This window comes from Colletotrichum higginsianum, chromosome 2 (assembly GCF_001672515.1).
Source record: "Colletotrichum higginsianum IMI 349063 chromosome 2, whole genome shotgun sequence".
NCBI classification, from domain to species: domain Eukaryota; kingdom Fungi; phylum Ascomycota; class Sordariomycetes; order Glomerellales; family Glomerellaceae; genus Colletotrichum; species Colletotrichum higginsianum.
Window position 1 is genome coordinate 1,554,029 of NC_030955.1, and position 18,737 is coordinate 1,572,765.

Sequence of the window (18,737 nt, forward strand, 5' to 3'; positions counted from 1 at the left end):
CATCCAGGGCCAAACAGGGTTTATAATAAATCAAGGGAAGATCCTCCGAGTTTAAACGACGCGCAGCAGCAGCAGCAGCAGCATCAGCCATCTGGGGGGGAAACGTAGGATGGTTACTTCGGTTTTTATTTCGTCTTATTAATCCTCCTCTTTCCCACCTTACGCCAGTCAAAGGGAACTATCACTGTCTGGCCGTGCATACCATACCACACACCAACAGACAGACAGCTCTCCACCGACGGGGAGACCAATCCCACGAGACAGCAACACCAACTCTGGCTTTCTCTTTCGTCCATCACAAACCATCATCGTCACCGTCAGCAACCATTCCTACGACACACTCGTGCGAGGCTTCGACCATCGTCACGAGACACCACCGCTACCATCAGTTTCCGCAACACCGCGACAATTCTTTCCACACCTCCCGGGCACGAATGTTCGCTGACTCTGGAGGCGGGGTCTCATCACGACGACACCATAGCGCTGTTGCAAGATCGCAGTTCACGGGGCTACTACCATCACCGCGACCCCGCAACGTCGCATCAACCGCCCTCTCCTCTTCCGACGCCGCCCGAGAGGGCCTTCGCTCAACCAATTCTTTCACTTCAGAGCCCGGCGACCGTCCAGAGCGGTTCGCTCTGGCGGAACCCATGTGTCGGAGACACGCTGGCGGGCAACTATCGAGTAGGGGACTACAGTGTCGACTATTCTGCACAAGAGTCGCATTCGAGCGACCAAGGCCAGCAGCAGCATGGTTATGACACGACCCCTTCTCATCACCATCACAGGAGCACACTCCATCATGGCGCCGCCCACACGCCGGCTCTCCATGAGCCTCCTACAAGCCATCACCCGCATCAGCACGCCTTGCAGCAGCAGCAACAGCAGCAGCAACAGCAGCAGCAGCAACACCAACATCAACACCAACATCAACACCAACATCAACACCAACACCAACAGCATCCCCATCACACTCATCACCCACACCAGGTTCTAATGGACACGGGGCATCACATGGGCCACGCCCGGCACTTGGGCCCGCCTCACTACGGCGCTCCGGGTCCGGTTGTCGCGCCCTTGTATCCTTCCATGGCAACGCCCACGCAATCCCATACGCCGCATGGGGCACCCAAGCGATCGAGGCCAGACGAGCTCGACCTCTCGGTCCCCGGTATCGATCTGGACCAGACTGACCTCGAGGGCATGCAGCAAACGCCTCTGGGAACCGCTTATGCGCAGGCGGTACAAGCTCCCACACACCATCATCACCGCTTGCCCGACACAGGCCCCCCTTCCAAAATGATGCGCCGTGACGGTGATGGTGATGGCTTGGACAGAGGCGGGGCTCCGAGCGTGGTGGGTCAAGCGGGCATGCCAACTCCGGCTCCGAGACCTAGAGGGCCGAAGCTCAAATTCACTCCCGAAGACGACCAGCTTCTAATTGACCTTAAGGAGAACAAGTCTCTGACGTGGAAGCAAATTGCGGATTTCTTCCCCGGCAGATCATCAGGAACGTTGCAGGTGCGCTATTGTACGAAGCTCAAGGCCAAGACGACGCAATGGACCGACGAAACGGTAGGCGTCCCCTCTCCTTTGAATGTAGATCATCGACGTACAACCTGGGGTTGTGCTTGATTTGGTACGGCGGGCACAGGCTGACCGTAATGCTTCTTATAGGACCAGAAGCTTCGAACCGCCTTGCAAGACTACGAGAACGAGAAGTGGCGCATCGTGGCCAACAAAGTCGGCACCGGCTTTACTCCGGCGGCCTGCCGAGAACGCGCATCAGAGTTGATGGGTGCTCCCTTATAGCAATCAATGTCTCCATCGGGAACTTCTGAGCCCCCGACTGGAGACACCATTTACACGCAGCAGCTCCAGTGATGAAGAGGAGCTTGCCTTTAGCGATGATCCCCATCGTGCGGCATGGAACGACACGGCCCATACAGAGCATCCAGATCGACTTCGACGAACACCATATTCCAATTTCGGCTCAGCGATTTGGTAGAGAAGGAAAATCTGTGATATACAACCTCTGCGTCGTTTCATGTAACAGCTTGGGTCGCCGTCAATAGAGCACGCTGGGTCCAAAGACTTGCGCCAGCTCTACCTTGGATAACCAAGGCCAACATCTACTACCATTCGACATCTTTGTACCTCAGCTTTCACCTCATACCTGCAACTTACCAATGGCATTGCCATTGCCCTTTTTCCCCTCCATGCTGGATTCCCCATCCGCCTAATTCTAGAGATACCCCCGAACACTACGGGTCATCATTTTCATCTTCTTGCCGACCTACTTCTTTTATCTCGACTTATGATACAAACACACAACATTAGACTTGGGCACACACACACACACACACACACACACACACACACACACACACATACACGCGTATACACTGGACCACGCAACATACGGCCTTTCGATTTGTCACTTTTTTTTCCTCGACACTCTTTTACACGACTTCAACTTCATTTCTTGACGACTGTCCTCATTTTGTAAGCATACAGGATCTACTGCGCTCCTCGAACTTTGGACATATACCACGAGCATCGACTCTATCGCAAGACACTACGAGTAGGAGCTGGCGGTTGAGCCTCCGTGCAGAGTCTCGCAGGTGGAAAAGGGCGGTTGGGAAGACGACGGAGTGGTGGTGGGAAACGCGCGGAACAGCATCCACAATGATGTTCTGGCTTTATTTTTGTATTTGTAGTCATCCTTTCTTCCCCCTTTTTCCCTTGTACTTTTTTTTCCATTACTCAGACACTCCTTACTTTTTTTTTTTCCTGTTATTCAATTCCTTGTCGATTATGTAGCCCTATATATCACTGTATTCTACGCTATTGTAGCTCCTACTTGAGATTTGATTCGTCTCATTCTTGCACGCTTTTGAACAACGCGTTAGACTCCGACAATTGGGCGGTGGGAAACCAGTCCTACCGAGCTTGAGGGGGGGGAGTCAACTACAAGCAGACTAGTGGTGGTGGAGAGGGGACGTCAGTGGTGAGACGGTCTTCACTAAGGTCGTTGTTACAGAGCGCAGGACATGCAGTCGTTGCCTTATCCCGAATTATTCCAGGGTCCCCTCTCTCTCTCTCTCTCCCGCTGTCAATGAGTGAGCGGCATGAAGTGTTATGCATGCCCAGCAACACGAGAGAGGAGAATCCAGGAGGGAGGCATGCGTCTGGATCCGGGCAACGGCCAACAAGAGACGGCTTTGCAATACTACCGGTACGCGCGCGCCTTTGTCCGGCCGCACATGCCGTGTGTATCTCCTCCCGGTCGAGGGGTTGGGACCCTTCCCTCCTCAAGCCCCAAGGCCTCCCGAAACATGGGCTCCCACTCGGGAGGCGCGGCGGCTTGCCCGGGCGGCCTGGGCGAGCGGCGCGCGTTCGTTTGCACTGTCACGATTCGTTGCTGTCTCTCGTACGACAGCGCGTGTCAGCACGATCTTCGGATCCCCTGTCTCTGATATTATCCTGTCGCCGCAAAGGGGGAGGGGGGGTGTTCGAGCCCAACAGCTGGGAGACTGGGCCGTTGCTCTGGGCTCCTGGTCCTGGAGTCTGGGGGAATCTCTGACCAGGACACCGCGGCTCAGAGGCTTCTAAAGTCGGGATAGGCGAGGTCATCTGTGGGTGCTGTTCCGTTTCATGCCATATTTACGCGAGCTGAAGGGCGGTTCTATCAACCTCGGGCTCTTTGCTATTATTTTCGTCGTTCCCCATCCCTCTCCCTTCCCTTGCCATCGCTTGACTTCCAAGTTTGACGGTACCGACACTTGGCGAGTAATGATAGGCAATAGGGAAGAGATGCAAGGTCTGAAAGCGCGTGGGGGAAGCAGGGGAGGGAAGGGGAGGGGAAGCAGGCCTGCCATACCATCGTCTCGTCCCTGGCACAGGTTTTCCACGCCCATTCATTCGGTGGACCGCAGGCGTACCGAAGAAAACAAGAGTAAATTGGCCCCTGAACATCGACCGACCTGACCGGGGCCAGCATGCGAGAAATGTACGCCGGGTGGCTGCCTGCTCCGCATGTGCCGCGTTGGACGTGATCGTGCCCTGCTTACTGCCCTAAGGGGGCTGGTCTCGCGGCCCTGGCTGACGTCTTCCGCCTTACAACGACCGACGTATGATCTGGATCTCCCAATAGCTCCTGTCGTGAGCACCGGCAGGTGGTGCACTAACCACGGCCCATGTATTTCGTCTGGATCTGGGTCCACCTGAGGCGGTCGGTCTGACAGCGGCTTTTGTGTCCATTGAAACACTCGGTTCCCTGGCTGTCGTTATAAGGCGCGGGATTCTGATATACCCCCCCTTATCCCGTCACCTTCCGATCCCAGCCACCCGCCGGAAACCAGACCCCTAGAAAAGTAGCGGTCAATTCCCTGGGAGCTCGCACACGAGGTTCCCACAGTGTGTCAATGCCTTCGACGCCTCTCTCTCACTCTCTTTATGGACAGATGGATGGCCAGGTGGGCGGCGCATGCACATGCGGCGAGCTGTAGTGAGTCGTGCATATGTGGTGACAAGAGATGTGACGTGACGGATTGGTCTTGATCGAGTGGCTCTCGCATATGGCCACTTCATGCAAGGTGATACCGCATTGACTGCATCGGTACGGGCACCTGGACCAAGTTTTCAATGATCGAGGCCAACGAGGGATCGAGCAGGAGGCGGGGCCAGCCCCACGAGGTACTGATTCGGCCATCGGCCTCCGGCTGGTGGTGGTTGTCGTCGTTGTTTGGTGCTTAAAAGAGAGGCACAGGTGGCTGGCGGTCGTTGCCCTTATGCTGGTTCCGTCCGCCCTTGCGTTGAGGCTTCGACAAGTAAGGCAAGGCCTGAAGAGAGGTAAACAGCGACTGGCGATCTCATTCCGAACCTGAATGCTGATGCAGTGAGACACGGCACATGCTCTGACGCACGGCACTGAGCCTCGAATGTGCACTGTCATTCACAGTGATGGGGTTGTAGTTCTTCGAATGACAGCCAGGCCTTCCCTAACCGCGACAGGTGACACCGCGAAACGACGGCCGGGCTTCGTTCGCATGGCGCCGATCAAGCAGGCCAAAACAGTGGGAGCCACGAGCCGTCGTGGGCCGATTCTTAACCAATGCTCTGGCTCTCGATGGTACGTGTGCTGGTCCTGTCAACGGCGCAAAGCGGCCTTTTCAGACGGGTGACAGTGGTTCGCGAGCTTCCATGCTGAGGAACCGGCAAGCGCAGCGCATGAGGCGCGCCGGATGAAACTCCTGATGTGCAGTTGGTAATAACGGGTCGTCGTATGTCAACTACCAGTTCGAACAGTGAGGATGCTTGATGTCGAAGCAGGGGTGTTGCTAGTCCGAGTTCTCAAGGCGAAGGCGGCCAGGAGATGCGGCGGCCAGTGTGTGATCGTCGGAACGTCAGCAATGTCAAGTTGCGCCTCATCGTCCGGGGCTGATGCGGTTGAAGCGGCCGAGATTCCCAGACAACGATGACTTTGGAAGGAGAACCCAGATTCCGACGCAAGATGAGATACTTCGGATTGGCAACGCCGCCGGGAGAGCAAGACGATGAGCCAGCACGAGTTGGGCAAGGAACCCCTGGTGGTGTCGCCGTTCTCAGGCCCGGATCCTCCGTGCACCGGTTCGGAGTGCTTGGATCAGACGCAGCCGATGACCCGACGACGACCATCCCCGAGCACGTCGGGCTCGGTTAACTCCACCTATGTCTTTTGACCAGCGAATAGACGGTTAGTCCCTCCCGTTGTTTTCATTTCTTTCGACGAGAGGAACTGTGCGTATGTACTCATTCAGGTAGGAAAAAACATCCCGGGTGGGAGGAAGGCAACAAAAGCATGCGGGTCAACGCTACAATGCTGCAATGCAACCACACCAAAAGAGTTTTTCTGCCTGGCCCCCAAGCGCACTCCCTGGCCGAGACTTGGCAAACCGACTAATTCAGGGGATGTCGTAGGGTCAAGAAGAAAAAAGAAAGATGTATAATGTGGGCTTGGAAAGATTGAAGTCCCCCCCCCTCCCTCCATCTCTCTTTGAATGTGTCGCGGCCGTTTTTGCCTGCGTCCTTCTTTCAGCTGTCGTCGATACTCGGGAGCCCAATCGAGATTGAAGTCGTCGGTCGTCTCCACAATCGGTTGACAAGAGCCCGTCAGACAGGCATCGCCATGAAAAATTCTCCGTCAAATATGCACCGGAGCTTTTTTTCTCAACGACCCCTGCCGGCCAATCGGAGAATTGACGCGTCGGTATGAGTTGGATCCATCATTTCGAAAATGGAGCGTAGTTGATTGACAGTCGTCGGCTCCGCCGGTCTCTCCACCGTGTGGTGCTGCTGGTTGATGTTCGTGTTTTGGACTCTGGAAGCGAATAGCTCGCGACGACAGGAACAGCGTCACAGCAAAGTAAAGTAAAATAAAATAGAAAAAATTAAGAATTCTTTTTTAAAACCCACATCAGCTGGTATTCAACTTCTTCCGCGCAATTACTGGGTCCGTTTCTGATTCGGAAACCGTGCCCTGTGATGAACCAGCCGTGCTGTAACAAATAACGTCAGCAGCAAAAGCAAGCTTCAAGGCGGATGCAAGGAACGACAACATGCTGCTATAAGGCGAATGGCGTGGCTTTGGACCAGATTATCCGTGCTTCATGCCGGCTTCATATCACATCCTACGATATCGATGAGCCGCTGGCCCGCTGCCGATGATCCGACCCTTCAAGTTTGGACAGGTCAACATCATATCGTCCTTGTTACGCACGAGACCCGATGCGATATAGACCTCTTTGATATAGCAGCAAACTCTCCCGCTTGATCATGATTGGGAGTCCGTTGAATTGCTGGTTGTGAATGGCTTCCCGAAATTATTGATAACACATGCGAAAACCATAACGTATAGACTTCTGTGGGGGGCGTCGATGTCATCCTCGCATCCTCGGCGATCCTAAGGACCTCGCGTAGGTGCTCATGGCTTTACCATGAATGGAAAACTTGTTTTGCCCTGAACCGCTGGAGGGCGTGGGTGTATCTTTTCTCGGAAACTTCTCGCACCCGTCCTCGATCGTGTCGTCGGCATCGAGTAAGCGGCGGGTGAGAATCTTGAAGTGCACAGAGTAGGAGAGTATCCTTGGGAAATGCTTTCGGATTGGGTCCTCCCATGACATGACATGTCCACAAGTTTCTCATTACCCTGTCGCGATACATAATGCCGATGTAGTATTATATTACGCCGACAATAAGGGCTATATTTACGTCTTTTAAGGGGCGGCAAGCAAGCGAACGTGGCAAAAAAGGGCAGCCTTCTTGAGTAAAACAGCATGATGTGCCAGACTGAATCCGCTCCAGAAAGAATCTGCAGACAAGAATACTGGGGGCGAAATTCGGCCACGTCAACTTGTCGAACCGTACGACAAGCGGAAGGTCTTACAGCATGGCTGGCGGCCCGAACAAGGGCGCATGCGAGACCCTGTGCAGACTCCATTGTAGAATCCTTCTGATAGAGAAAACCAAGGTTGGTAAGAGGAACAGTGGCAAAATCCCAGCAGAGAAAACGGCGGTCGTCTTCCGGAAGCATGCTGCTGACGGGTTCGCGATCTACCTGTCCGTTCGTAGGTGACGGGTATGCTTGTACCAGATCCCCTTAGGTTTCCCTGAGCTACGAGCGTCTTCAGTGAGATCGACTTCGATTCCCAATAGATTGAGTTGAGAGTAATAGCAGCCCAGGGAGTGTGCCAGTGGTGTCCAGATAGGGGAATAGTGGGAGTGTCTATGGGCTGGTGGTTTGCTAGTGTCTTCGAGCAGCTGCAAGCTTGGAGTCTTTCAGACAGGGGAAATGGTTCACGAGTGCTTCTCTGTCCAGGATATAGTTGTTTCGCACCAGATCGACCAAGATTTGGTGATGGGTAATGTCCAAGTTGTCGTCGAGGTAACCCGCCGTTTCGACAAGCCAGCCATTGAATTCGTTGATCTCGGTCTGCTTGCCAGCCCTGACATCTTGAAGCATTGAGCTGGTGTTGTCCCGGACCTTGAACCCAACATCATACAACATCTCCTTCAGCCGGGATTGAGAGAAGCGATCCATCAGGCCGAGTCTGTGGTCCAATAAGTTGCGGTCCACGTCTGCATTCGTCGTCGGTTTAGCTTCCCTGGGTACTGGTTGTAGGATCGCGTCGGTGCTCTGGTCTTTTATCAAAGCTCGAAGAACGTTGCTAGCCTCTAGCAACAGGGCGTCTATGAGTTCAGCGAGACTGCCTTCTGTTTCGCTGAATAGTTCGCCGTTTTTGCACCGGAGAATGGCTGTCAGCGGATTGATGACCGAATTGACGACGAGCTTTTCCAGCTGTAAAACCCAAAGTTCATCTTGTGCAACGCTCCGTCCATTGAGGTTCGGAGCCTGGGAAAGCAGGTCTGATAGGACAGACGACTTGCCAGCGGACTTATTGAGGTAGACAGGGCCGATTTTGATATCTGCCTCTGATGCATGAACACTCTTGAACCGGCCCAAAGAGGTCACGCCATGGGTGGTGACACACGCCAGCCAGCTTGGGCGTGATCCATCCCGGAAACGATACTCCGTGTATGTCTTCCCATGCGGCGGCCAAAGTTTACACATGCCGTTTTGAGCGAAAGCTATGGTAGAGTTTTCATCGAGATAACGACGAACTCGATCGACCTCCGGCAGGGCCTGGGACGCCTTCGTCGCTACGATCAGGTTGCGTATTCCTCGGCCTTCAGTAACTTCTCTTGCTTGGCCAATGCGTGGTGGCTCTTCGGACCACAGTTCAACGTCAAAGTTAAGGTGTTTGTAGACGGAGCCACGTCGGGTGATTTCGATACCCGGGTTTTCCCTCCATGCCAGCAAGAGGTCCTTCCGGTGGAGAACCAGGGTCACCGGCGGGGGTTCCGGCAAGGAGGCAAGCGAGGTAGCGAAAAGACTACCAAGATTTCCGACCCCGAGAATGTAGACCCGCCGTTGTGAGCTGCCATGATGGTCGGGACGACTGGCCGGCGGGCTAGGGGACGGTGTGCGATCTTCCAGGTTGTCCAGGGTCCAGGCATACATCTTGGGTGCATCTTGTTTGGTAGCGGGGCCGAGAATGGCTTGAAGCCAAGCGGGAGACATATTGGAGAATCGAGAGTCACCAGGAGAGTATGACCGTGCCCCGACCCGATGAGCTTTAATGAGGATTTGGGAAAGATATTTACGCCCAATCATAATGAACACCAACAAGGCTTCGCTCTGGTTAGAATTCGATTCACGACTTGAGACGTGCCATCCAGTTTGGTGACGCGTTTCTGTAGACGAGTGTCATAAGGACAGATAAAGTCAGGAGGCATGTTGGAATTGCGTTGGATACAGAATACGCCGATTGCGATACCCGCATTTCCTACTTGTTTCCGCATTAGTCAGATGTGGCTGAACTATCCCTTCCTATGCCCAAGCAGAACCAGGTAGCCACATCTCCTAAGAAGAAAAAACTTTTCCTCTTCTCAGCCACCCACACCTGAAAGAACCACACTAGGCAATTAAGATCCCTGTACAAGGCACCTGACAGCGCGACCCGTTCGCTACTGCCTCCCAGTGGCGTCATCGTTTTGGGGAGCAGCTCGCTTGTTATCTTCAGATCTCGACGCGCCTGCTGCCTGGTGCCTCACTACACTATTCGAGGTGAGTCATATTGTCATCGACCTATCTACAGACAGGAAGGTTCGAACCTGGCTGGCGCTTTGCAATCTCCCCAGCTTCGAGTCTCTCACAGCAGCAGGTCTTGCCTGCTCATACCCGCCTGACTGCAACGTCTTTTTTTCTTACCTCATCCTGAACTCATTTGCACCCTCCAGGCAACATCGCTTCATCTTCAGATCAGATATTTCATATGATGGCCATTCAATTAGAAAAGCCCCCAGTACCACCCCGATCCTAAAGGCATCATCTCGCAACTTCTGGCATGAATCCGTGAAAGACTGAGAATCGGTTCTTGCAATGGCATTCAACAAGGAAAGCATCCAGGGTGGTGGCGAGTCTGGGGATGAAAGGGGCAGCAGGGCTGGCGCCGTCAAAGACAATACCAAGGATGCAAAGGAACCTCACCTAGGCGACCATTCCGACGAGGCAACATTCCTTCGAAATATCACTGCTGACATCCGGGACCAAGATGATCTGGAGCGTGACATCACCACACAGGCCAACGTTGCTTTGATTGAAGCAGAAGACAAGAAGGATAAGCAGCGCATCGAGAAACTGGAGGCAAACAAAGAAAAGCTCGAGGCCAAGAGGACCGAGCAGCAAAAGAAACTGGAAGGGGCTCGTCGTAACCCATACCAGTCGCGGACAATTCAGAAGGAAATCGACAAGCTTGACCTTGAGATTGACGGCGTCATCAACGACATTGCCGATTGCCAAGCCCGCATCGATGCGAGGCAAGAGGAGGTTACAGTCATCGAGGATCCTGTTAAGAGCAAGTCCCGAAGACTCCCGGGCGAGTCGAACCGAGAGTTCCTCGTCCGAACTGGAAAGATCACACCATTCGCCAACATTGGTGGCGAGCGGCCGGCTGGGTTTGAAGGCGATCTTGCGGATGTCCTCGTCGAGGCCGAGGAAGATGCGGCAGCGGAGGAATTCCAGAGCGATGACGAAGAGCCCAAGTCTCACCAAGTGCTGCGGATGCCCGGGTTTACAGAGCAGCCCGAGACCGCGCTCACTCCTGTTGAGAGCGAATTCTCTCTGCGCCCTAGAAAGAAGCGCAAGACGGAAGAGGATGCATCTTCCGACGACTTTGATCCAGCGGCCGCCAGTTCGCCAGAGAGTCAGTACGCATCCGACACGAGCGAGGAAGAGGCGACTGGCCGCAAGCGAAGGAAGGGCAAGGCGAAGAAGAAGTCCGCAGACGCCACAGTCACCGTTGGTGGCACAAAGGTAGATTTGAGCAGCGTTGATGATGGAAACGAGGCAGTGTACCAAGCACGTCTTGCCGATTGGGTCAGAAGACGCAGTAGAGCACGCCAACATCGAACCGGTATTGACGGAGAGCCTGCGGCTCAGGATGACGGCGAAGAAGAGTGGTTCAAGCCTTCGCCTGACCACCCAGATCACGAATTCGGTAACAACCTGAGGCTCCCCGGGGACATTCATCCGTCGCTTTTCGCCTATCAAAAGACCGGTATCCACTGGCTTGCAGAGCTCTATGAGCAGGGTGTTGGCGGCATCATCGGTGACGAGATGGGATTGGGAAAGACAGGTATTTTTCCAACGCACATTGCTGCGAGCACTAAACTCTAACTCGGTACATAGTGCAGGCAATCGCATTCGTTGCGGCGCTGCATTATAGCAAGAAGCTTGACAAGCCCGTCATTGTCGTCGTCCCTGCGACAGTGATGCAGCAGTGGGTCAACGAGTTTCACCGATGGTGGCCCGCCTTGCGAGTGTCGATTCTACACTCGTCAGGCAGCGGCATGGTGAACGTGAATGAGGATGATGACGATGAATCCCACTACAGGAGTGGCAGGAATGGCGCTGCGGCGCATCATATCGTCAAGCGCGTTGTCAAGCATGGTCATGTCCTGGTCACGACCTACGCCGGCTTGCAGTCCTACGAGGACGACCTCTTGTCTCAGGAATGGGGATATGCGATCCTCGATGAAGGTCACAAGATCCGGAACCCGAACGCAGAGGTCACCATTGCATGCAAGAAGCTCAACACCCCGCATCGATTGATCCTCTCTGGCACACCAATCCAGAACAATTTGGTCGAGCTTTGGTCACTGTTCGATTTCATCTTTCCCATGCGACTGGGCACGCTCGTGAACTTCAGACACCAGTTTGAGATGCCCATCCGTATGGGCGGCCACGCGAATGCAACCAATCTCGCGGTTTTGACGGCCGAGAAGTGCGCGACGACCCTCAAAGAGACCATCAGCCAATACCTTCTCCAGCGACTCAAGACCGACGTTGCGTCAGATTTGCCAGAGAAGACCGAGCAGGTGCTCTTCTGTAAGCTGACCCCGGAGCAAAACGAGGAGTACGTCAGGTTCATCCACTCCGATGCCGTCTCCCAGATCATGGCCAGAAAAAGACAAGCTCTGTACGGCATCGATATTCTGCGGAAGATCTGCAATCATCCAGATCTCGTCAATGTGAGCAAGAAGAGCCAGCCGGGCTACGATTGGGGAAGTCCCAGAAGATCCGGCAAGTTACAGATGGTGGGCGAACTCCTCCCGATGTGGAAACGCTTCGGGCACAAGACACTCTTGTTCTCTCAAACCAAGATCATGCTTAACATTCTTCAAGAGTTCATTGGGAAGATGGAGGGCATGAGATACCTTCGAATGGATGGCGAAGTGGCTGTAGAAAAGAGACAGGCCTTGATTGACCGATTCAACAACGACCCGTCGATTGACGTCTTTCTCCTCACTACCAAGACAGGCGGGCTGGGTGTTAACCTGACTGGAGCAACCAGGATCGTCATATACGACCCTGACTGGAATCCGTCAACGGATTTGCAGGCCAGAGAGAGAGCCTGGCGACTGGGCCAGACAAAACCTGTCGCGATTTATAGACTGATGACATCGGGCACCATAGAGGAGAAGATCTATCACCGTCAGATCTTCAAGCAATTCATGACGAACAAGGTCCTCAAGGACCCGAAGCAGCGGGCCAACTTCGACCTATCCGACCTCTACGACCTCTTCAGTTTCGGCGACAACAGCCATAGCATGGCGAGCGCCAACAGAAGCAAAGTGTTCGAGGGTGCCGAGGTCAAATTTGGCCAGCCGGAAGCTAACAAAAACCTGGAGAAGCCCTCCAAGAACGCGGTCCCCATCTCCTCCGTCAAGGCCGACGACGAGGTTGACGCAGTCCGCAAACTTGCCGGCGTCGCCGGGATGGAGGAGTTCACCGAGGACAAGGCTCCCGAAGACGAGAAACGCATCACAGAAAGCCTATTTTCCCGGACCGTCGAGAGCGCCTATGAGCATGACCAGATTATGAATGGCAAGAAACGGGTGCAGGCGGATCCGGCGATGAACCAGCGAGAGGCGGGCAGGGTTGCCGCACAGGCGGCAGCTGCTCTCCGACAGGCGGGCGAGGTGGCGCGTCGCACGCCCATCGGCACCGTCACCTGGACCGGCGAGGTCGGCGAAGCCGGCCGTCCCGTTGCGCAGCGTCGACGCGGAGGAGCGAGCTCCTCAGCCATCATGTCTTCATTGGCTGACCGCCAGGGACTCAGCCGGCCGGCCAGCGGGCCGAGTTCGCGATCGGGCACTCCCGGCGGCGTGGACAAGAATCTCAAAGAGAAGGACTTCATTCCTTTAATCCAGACTTTCATTAGGCGGCAAGGAGGCAAGGCGCCTTCCAAAATGGTGGTGGATCACTTCAACCCCTACTGCCAGAAGCCGAAGCAAATCGAGGAGTTCAAGAGTGCCCTGGCCAAGGTGGCCGTGTTGAGCAAGTCTGGCGGCACTGGAAGGGGCATTTGGAATTTGAGGCCTGCTTACAAGTAGCAGCCGGATGGCATTATGTGAAGCAGGGTAAATTCGGGGAGGGGCGATTGGGCACGCATCAGCGGTCAAGGGATTTGCTTTCAAGACAGGCGCAGGATCGGAACAGGGCGATTGAGAGAGAACAGAGGATAAGATAAGATGGGTCGAAGATACCCCCCCGGTCGTGAGAACGAAACTAGAGCAGCAAGCATACACAACGCGCAGCACTTGGTTTTCCCAGAACCACGAAGCACTTAAATTTGGTTTCTATATCACATCTCACATGGCGCATCTGGAATGTGTGCACAATTTGTCGGAGGGGTTCAGGAGCTACTCTTCAGTTCAGGCCACCATATATGGCGAGTTTCTATTCTGTCTACGATAGATAATGTCGCCCGCAGCAGACGGCACGCCACAGCACGTAGATTGGGGACCAGGCTAAGTAGCCGTTCCCCGCGTTTTTCGCAATGCCACCCAGAAACCAAGTAACGAGCACTCCTGTCCCGAGACCACCCAGGCCAACAACCATGTGATGTAGTGTTGGAGTAAACCGGGCGCTCAGAGACGGCGACCACGGCGACCACCCTTTCTGCGGGTAGAGTCGGAGGGCGTGGGGGTAACGTCCTCAATACGGCCGATCTTCATGCCGGAACGGGCCAGGGCACGGAGAGCAGACTGGGCACCAGGGCCGGGGGTCTTGGTGCCGTTACCTACGAAAACTTTGATCAGCGAGGATGCTCCAAGACACGCAAAAGAGAGGAGGATTCTCGACTTACCACCGGTGGCACGGATCTTGATGTGGAGGGCAGTGATGCCAAGCTCCTTGCAGCGGGTAGCAACGTCCTGGGCAGCCAACATGGCGGCGTAGGGGGAGGACTCGTCACGGTCGGCCTTGACCTTCATACCACCAGTGACACGGCAGATGGTCTCACGGCCGCTGGAATCACCCAGTTAGCCATTTTTGTCCATCGAGCTTCATGTTTTGACCCTTCGGCGCAAGCCCACGAGGGGCAGTCGACGGCGGGGGGCAAGCAGGAGGTGGGACCTACGAGAGATCGGTGACGTGGACGAAGGTGTCGTTGAAGGAGGCGAAGATACGAGCAACGCCGAAGACGAGCTCGCCTGGTGATCGCGGGGTAGTTAGCGAAACCGCTTCACATGCACACATTCGCGACGCACTGCTCGCAGCAACAGCGACGTCACGGGTTGGTATATGCCCAAAGACTTACCCTCGCGAACCTGGGGACCCAAGGAGATGTTCTCCTGGGCGGGACGGACGGTCTTGGACTTGGGGGCCATCGTGACTGCTGGGTTTGGCGAATTGATTCCGGGTGGTGGTTAGTCGGAGGTGGTTGCGAATGAAGCTCTCTCTGCTCTCTCTCTCGACTCGCGAATTCCCAAACGAAATTTCACAAAAGATCGGGCCCTTCCTGCGCCGGTGAAAAAGTGGGAAACAATGCCCTGACGGGGGTAGGGCGGTTGGCAACGGCAGAACCGCTGAGACAGGCTTAGCGTCACCAACAACCCTACCTAAGCGAGAGTTTTTTTGCGCTGGTGGAGCGTGCGTGGCCCCAGCCGGACAGGATTGGGAGACGAAAATTATTTGCCTAAAAGTTCGCGATCCCGCTCGCACTCTCTCTTCCCTTTCTCCTTTCTCTCCAGCGACCAATTTTCGACGACACCCGCCGACGACCACCAAACCCGCCTTCACAATGGCCGCCGCTACGTATGTTCATCAATGCCACTGAAGCAGCAGCATATCCCCCCTGCCGCACGTTCGCGATGTCTTGCAGATTGTCGTGGTCCTCTCGCTGGAGACCTTGCTTCACTTCATGGTGAATGCCTGGCTCTCAGCTCGAACCCTCCCAGATATCTCCCTTTTTCTTAGCATGACCTGGAATCATGGCTTGCGGATTGAGAGACGCTGTCTGGGGTGTTGGGGTTGAACGGTCACTCGTTCTCCCTAAAAATCATATGCCGCATGATGGCTTCCCCGGGCTGCGCTGAAAAGGCAACCTTGGGTAGCATCAACATTTGCGTGCAACTCTTCTTGAACACTTGAATCCACCCGTGTTCAAGGTGTTGTCGGATGAGGGTAAAGCTTTGGGCATTGCCGCTTCTCGCGAGCTCAATGCATCCACACATGGCAAACCTCACCGATCAAAATCATCACTTCGAGTTAGCCATAGCGAGAATGTCGCGCTTCAGCTACAATTCTCGCACCGGCGCTCTTATCCATGCTGCTTGCAGTATGTCGGACTGCGTACTAATCTGATTTGCATCTGCAGTTCCGTCCCCACCTCCAACCAGGTTCTGGTTCCCGAGACCCTTCTCAAGAAGCGCAAGTCTCAGGAGAAGGCTCGCGCCGAGCGTAACTCTGCCACCGAGAAGCGCAAGGCCGTAAGTTCACCTAGATTTTCTATTCCCCTCCCCCCGCCTACATGATGCATAACATACCTTCACGACTAGACTACGGTCGATGCTGTTGGAATTAACCTTCTTTCGGGTCTGACACTTGACGGATCAAACACTTGTACACATGCACACTTCGTTCATTGAAACAGTTGACTGACATTGTTTGAACTAGGACAACAAGGAGAAGCGCAAGGTCATCTTCAAGCGCGCCGAGAAGTACATCACCGAGTACCGTGATGCCGAGCGCGAGAAGATCCGTCTCTCCCGCGTCGCCCGCGAGAACGACTCCGCCTACGTTCCCGCCGAGGCCAAGCTGATCTTCCTCATCCGCATCAAGGGTATCAACAAGATCGCCCCCAAGCCCCGCAAGATCCTCCAGCTTCTCCGTCTCCTCCAGATCAACAACGGAGTTTTCATCAAGATCACCAAGGCCACTACCGAGATGATCAAGATCATCGAGCCGTGGGTTGCTTACGGTTACCCCAACCTGAAGTCCATCAAGGAGCTCGTCTACAAGCGCGGTTACGGAAAGGTCAACAAGCAGCGTGTTGCCCTCACCGACAACGCCATCATCGAGGAGAACCTCGGCAAGTACGGCATTGTCTGCATGGAGGACCTGATCCACGAGATCTACACCGTTGGCCCCAACTTCAAGCAGGCCTCCAACTTCCTCTGGCCCTTCAAGCTTTCCAACCCCACTGGTGGCTTCCGCCCCCGCAAGTTCAAGCACTTCATCGAGGGTGGTGACCTTGGCAACCGCGAGGACAAGATCAACGCTCTCATCCGCCAGATGAACTAAGTTCTTGGTTGGTATTTAGCTTTTTGATCAACAAAAAAGGGGGTTTGGCAGGCTTAGTTACTCGGGTTTCGGCAGGTTGAGAATACCAAGGGTTCATTACATGATTGGCACGGTTGCACGGCGTTGATAACCACAAAAGGGAATTTGTGTGAATTGATCATTATGACGACCAATCCGGGTTCCTCATCCTCCATGTTCTATGAGTAGCAATGCAAGCCTCTTCTGAGAGTTGTATTAAGTCTTTTGTGAGAGATGTATGTGTGTCCTAGTGAATGCATTGGGCGAGTGCTCTTCCTCCTCCCTTCACACGATGGCTCCGTAGTGTACAAATTGTGTAATCTCACACAAACCTGGTGCTCGTACACGTCCTGCCCCTCTGCTGAGTCATTCAAATCTTGATATCAAAGCTGGTCCCACACCCGCAGCTGCTCGACGCATACGGGTTGTCCGTGATCTTGAATTGGGACCCGATGAGCTCCATCGTGAAGTCTACCTTGCTGCCCTTCAAGAGATCCAGCGACGGCTCGTCGATCACCACCTTGGGGCCCTCGAACGACGGCCCGGATAGGTCAGCATCAGCGGGCAGGTATTGGAACACGGTATCATCCTCCCCCACCGCCTTGGACCAGTCCTCGGAGCCCTCGCCGCTCTCGGGCAGCGTGATCAGGCTCATGAGGTACTGGAAGCCGTGGCAGCCGCCGCTCTCGACCTGTATTCTCAGTGCGAGGTTGGGGTTGTTGTCCTTCTTCATGATGTCCGATAGACGCTGCATCGACCGTGATTAGTCCCATGAAATGCCTCACGCCGTTGTGTCAGAGTCCTTTGTCTGCCCGGGTGCCGCGTACCTTCCCTGCCCTGTCCGTGATTTCAAGCTTCATCTCCTGCCCGTCCTCGTCCTTCTTCGGATTCCATGCGCATCTCGTTTGCCTCCGCGTTGCGGAAGCCGTGAAGGCCCGGGTCTGCTGCTGTACCGTCCTTCGGATATATCTCTGTTGAGACGAGCCTCTCTGTGAGAGAGCCTTGGAGCTGTACTTGCGGCTGGCGCCGAAGCCGGCTGGCGCGGTCGCTGTGGTGGTGGAGGGCTTCCACCTCGGGACGAGGACCGAGAGGATCGGGGCCGGGGCGTTGGTGGCCGGTGTCGTGCGACGCGCAAGTTGGACGAAGATGTTTGCGCTCGAAGTCGCATGTACGCATCGTAAGGGAGCGGGCATTTTGTAGTGACGCTGGCGATGCGACGCCGAGACTTTCAGATTCAGACAAAAACGTACGGCAATAGAGAATATTGTAGATGCTGGTTTTCGGGAATCCGTAGCCTATGATGTAAAAGGTAGTGGGCGGTAGGTGGCGGCAATTGCATGGCGCTGGTATTAGTCAGCTTGTAACTCCGATGACCGCTGTCCAATGAGTGTTTACGCATTTCAACTCATCACCATTTTCTGCTCAGGGAAACCCCTCTGCTGCATGGCTATCGTAGTATAATCAGAAGACTAACTTCTTTGACGTTTTGTATCAAACAAGATTTGGTGTTGGTATTTTGTCCGTCTAATCAACTTGGATCGGTGACCGGCGCGGTCGTCCAGTCCATCGGATTGGGGTCCTCGGAGCAGTGGAGACTGTTGCAGCGGCATCCGCAATCGCCGAGATGCCTGATGGTGTCCGGAGCCGACATTACCAAATCGTCCACTGTCGTCCACTGTTTGTACGTTAAGAAAACGACGCAAGTGACTTGGCCTGACCCTTCGACTGTGTTTCCGCAACCCGTACCACGCCGCGAAATAATAACAGACTATTGTGACTGACACAAATTCTACTGTCGTTATTCAAGTAGACTCGGCAACGCAAAAATAGCTGCGGTGAAAATTCAACACCTAGGTTCGTGCATACAAGCGAGTTAGTGCAGTGACGGGTGATGGGTTTGAACCGTTGGTGATGTATGCTGCCTTTCATATGAACGTCCAACGATCAGCACTACGTCGACACAAACGTGGTTACATATCCCGATGCATCATCTCAAATCGCAATGTTGAGCTTCTCTGAAACAGAAACA

General features: G+C 54.5%; 7 protein-coding genes across 7 annotated transcripts; 4 read left to right on the forward strand and 3 right to left on the reverse strand.

The window, feature by feature from the left end:
- Positions 1–996: 996 nt before the first annotated feature.
- Positions 997–1,812, forward strand: CH63R_02229 (MYB DNA-binding domain-containing protein; the record flags this gene model as incomplete). The annotated part of the gene is made up of 2 exons (XM_018297204.1): positions 997–1,575; positions 1,678–1,812. 2 exons carry the CDS (start codon positions 997–999, stop codon positions 1,810–1,812), a joined length of 714 nt encoding a protein of 237 aa, XP_018162020.1.
- Positions 1,813–5,479: 3,667 nt separating this feature from the next.
- CH63R_02230 (uncharacterized protein) lies at positions 5,480–5,704 on the forward strand (the record flags this gene model as incomplete). Its single annotated transcript, XM_018297205.1, has 1 exon — positions 5,480–5,704. The coding sequence occupies one exon, from the start codon at positions 5,480–5,482 to the stop codon at positions 5,702–5,704; it is 225 nt and encodes a 74-aa protein (XP_018162021.1).
- Positions 5,705–7,783: 2,079 nt separating this feature from the next.
- On the reverse strand, positions 7,784–9,061 carry CH63R_02231 (putative 2-dehydropantoate 2-reductase; the record flags this gene model as incomplete). The annotated part of the gene is made up of 1 exon (XM_018297206.1): positions 7,784–9,061. The coding sequence occupies one exon, from the start codon at positions 9,059–9,061 to the stop codon at positions 7,784–7,786; it is 1,278 nt and encodes a 425-aa protein (XP_018162022.1).
- Positions 9,062–9,982: 921 nt separating this feature from the next.
- Positions 9,983–13,497, forward strand: CH63R_02232 (SNF2 super family protein; the record flags this gene model as incomplete). The annotated part of the gene is made up of 2 exons (XM_018297207.1): positions 9,983–11,237; positions 11,291–13,497. 2 exons carry the CDS (start codon positions 9,983–9,985, stop codon positions 13,495–13,497), a joined length of 3,462 nt encoding a protein of 1,153 aa, XP_018162023.1.
- A 537-nt stretch (positions 13,498–14,034) lies between these two features.
- On the reverse strand, positions 14,035–14,775 carry CH63R_02233 (40S ribosomal protein S14; the record flags this gene model as incomplete). The annotated part of the gene is made up of 4 exons (XM_018297208.1): positions 14,035–14,186; positions 14,253–14,413; positions 14,526–14,598; positions 14,706–14,775. The coding sequence occupies 4 exons, from the start codon at positions 14,773–14,775 to the stop codon at positions 14,035–14,037; spliced, it is 456 nt and encodes a 151-aa protein (XP_018162024.1).
- Positions 14,776–16,333: 1,558 nt separating this feature from the next.
- CH63R_02234 (60S ribosomal protein L7) lies at positions 16,334–16,690 on the forward strand (the record flags this gene model as incomplete). Its single annotated transcript, XM_018297209.1, has 1 exon — positions 16,334–16,690. The coding sequence occupies one exon, from the start codon at positions 16,334–16,336 to the stop codon at positions 16,688–16,690; it is 357 nt and encodes a 118-aa protein (XP_018162025.1).
- Positions 16,691–17,078: 388 nt separating this feature from the next.
- CH63R_02235 (Iron-sulfur cluster assembly accessory protein) lies at positions 17,079–17,901 on the reverse strand (the record flags this gene model as incomplete). Its single annotated transcript, XM_018297210.1, has 2 exons — positions 17,079–17,456; positions 17,536–17,901. The coding sequence occupies 2 exons, from the start codon at positions 17,899–17,901 to the stop codon at positions 17,079–17,081; spliced, it is 744 nt and encodes a 247-aa protein (XP_018162026.1).
- Between the last annotated feature and the right edge of the window lie 836 nt (positions 17,902–18,737).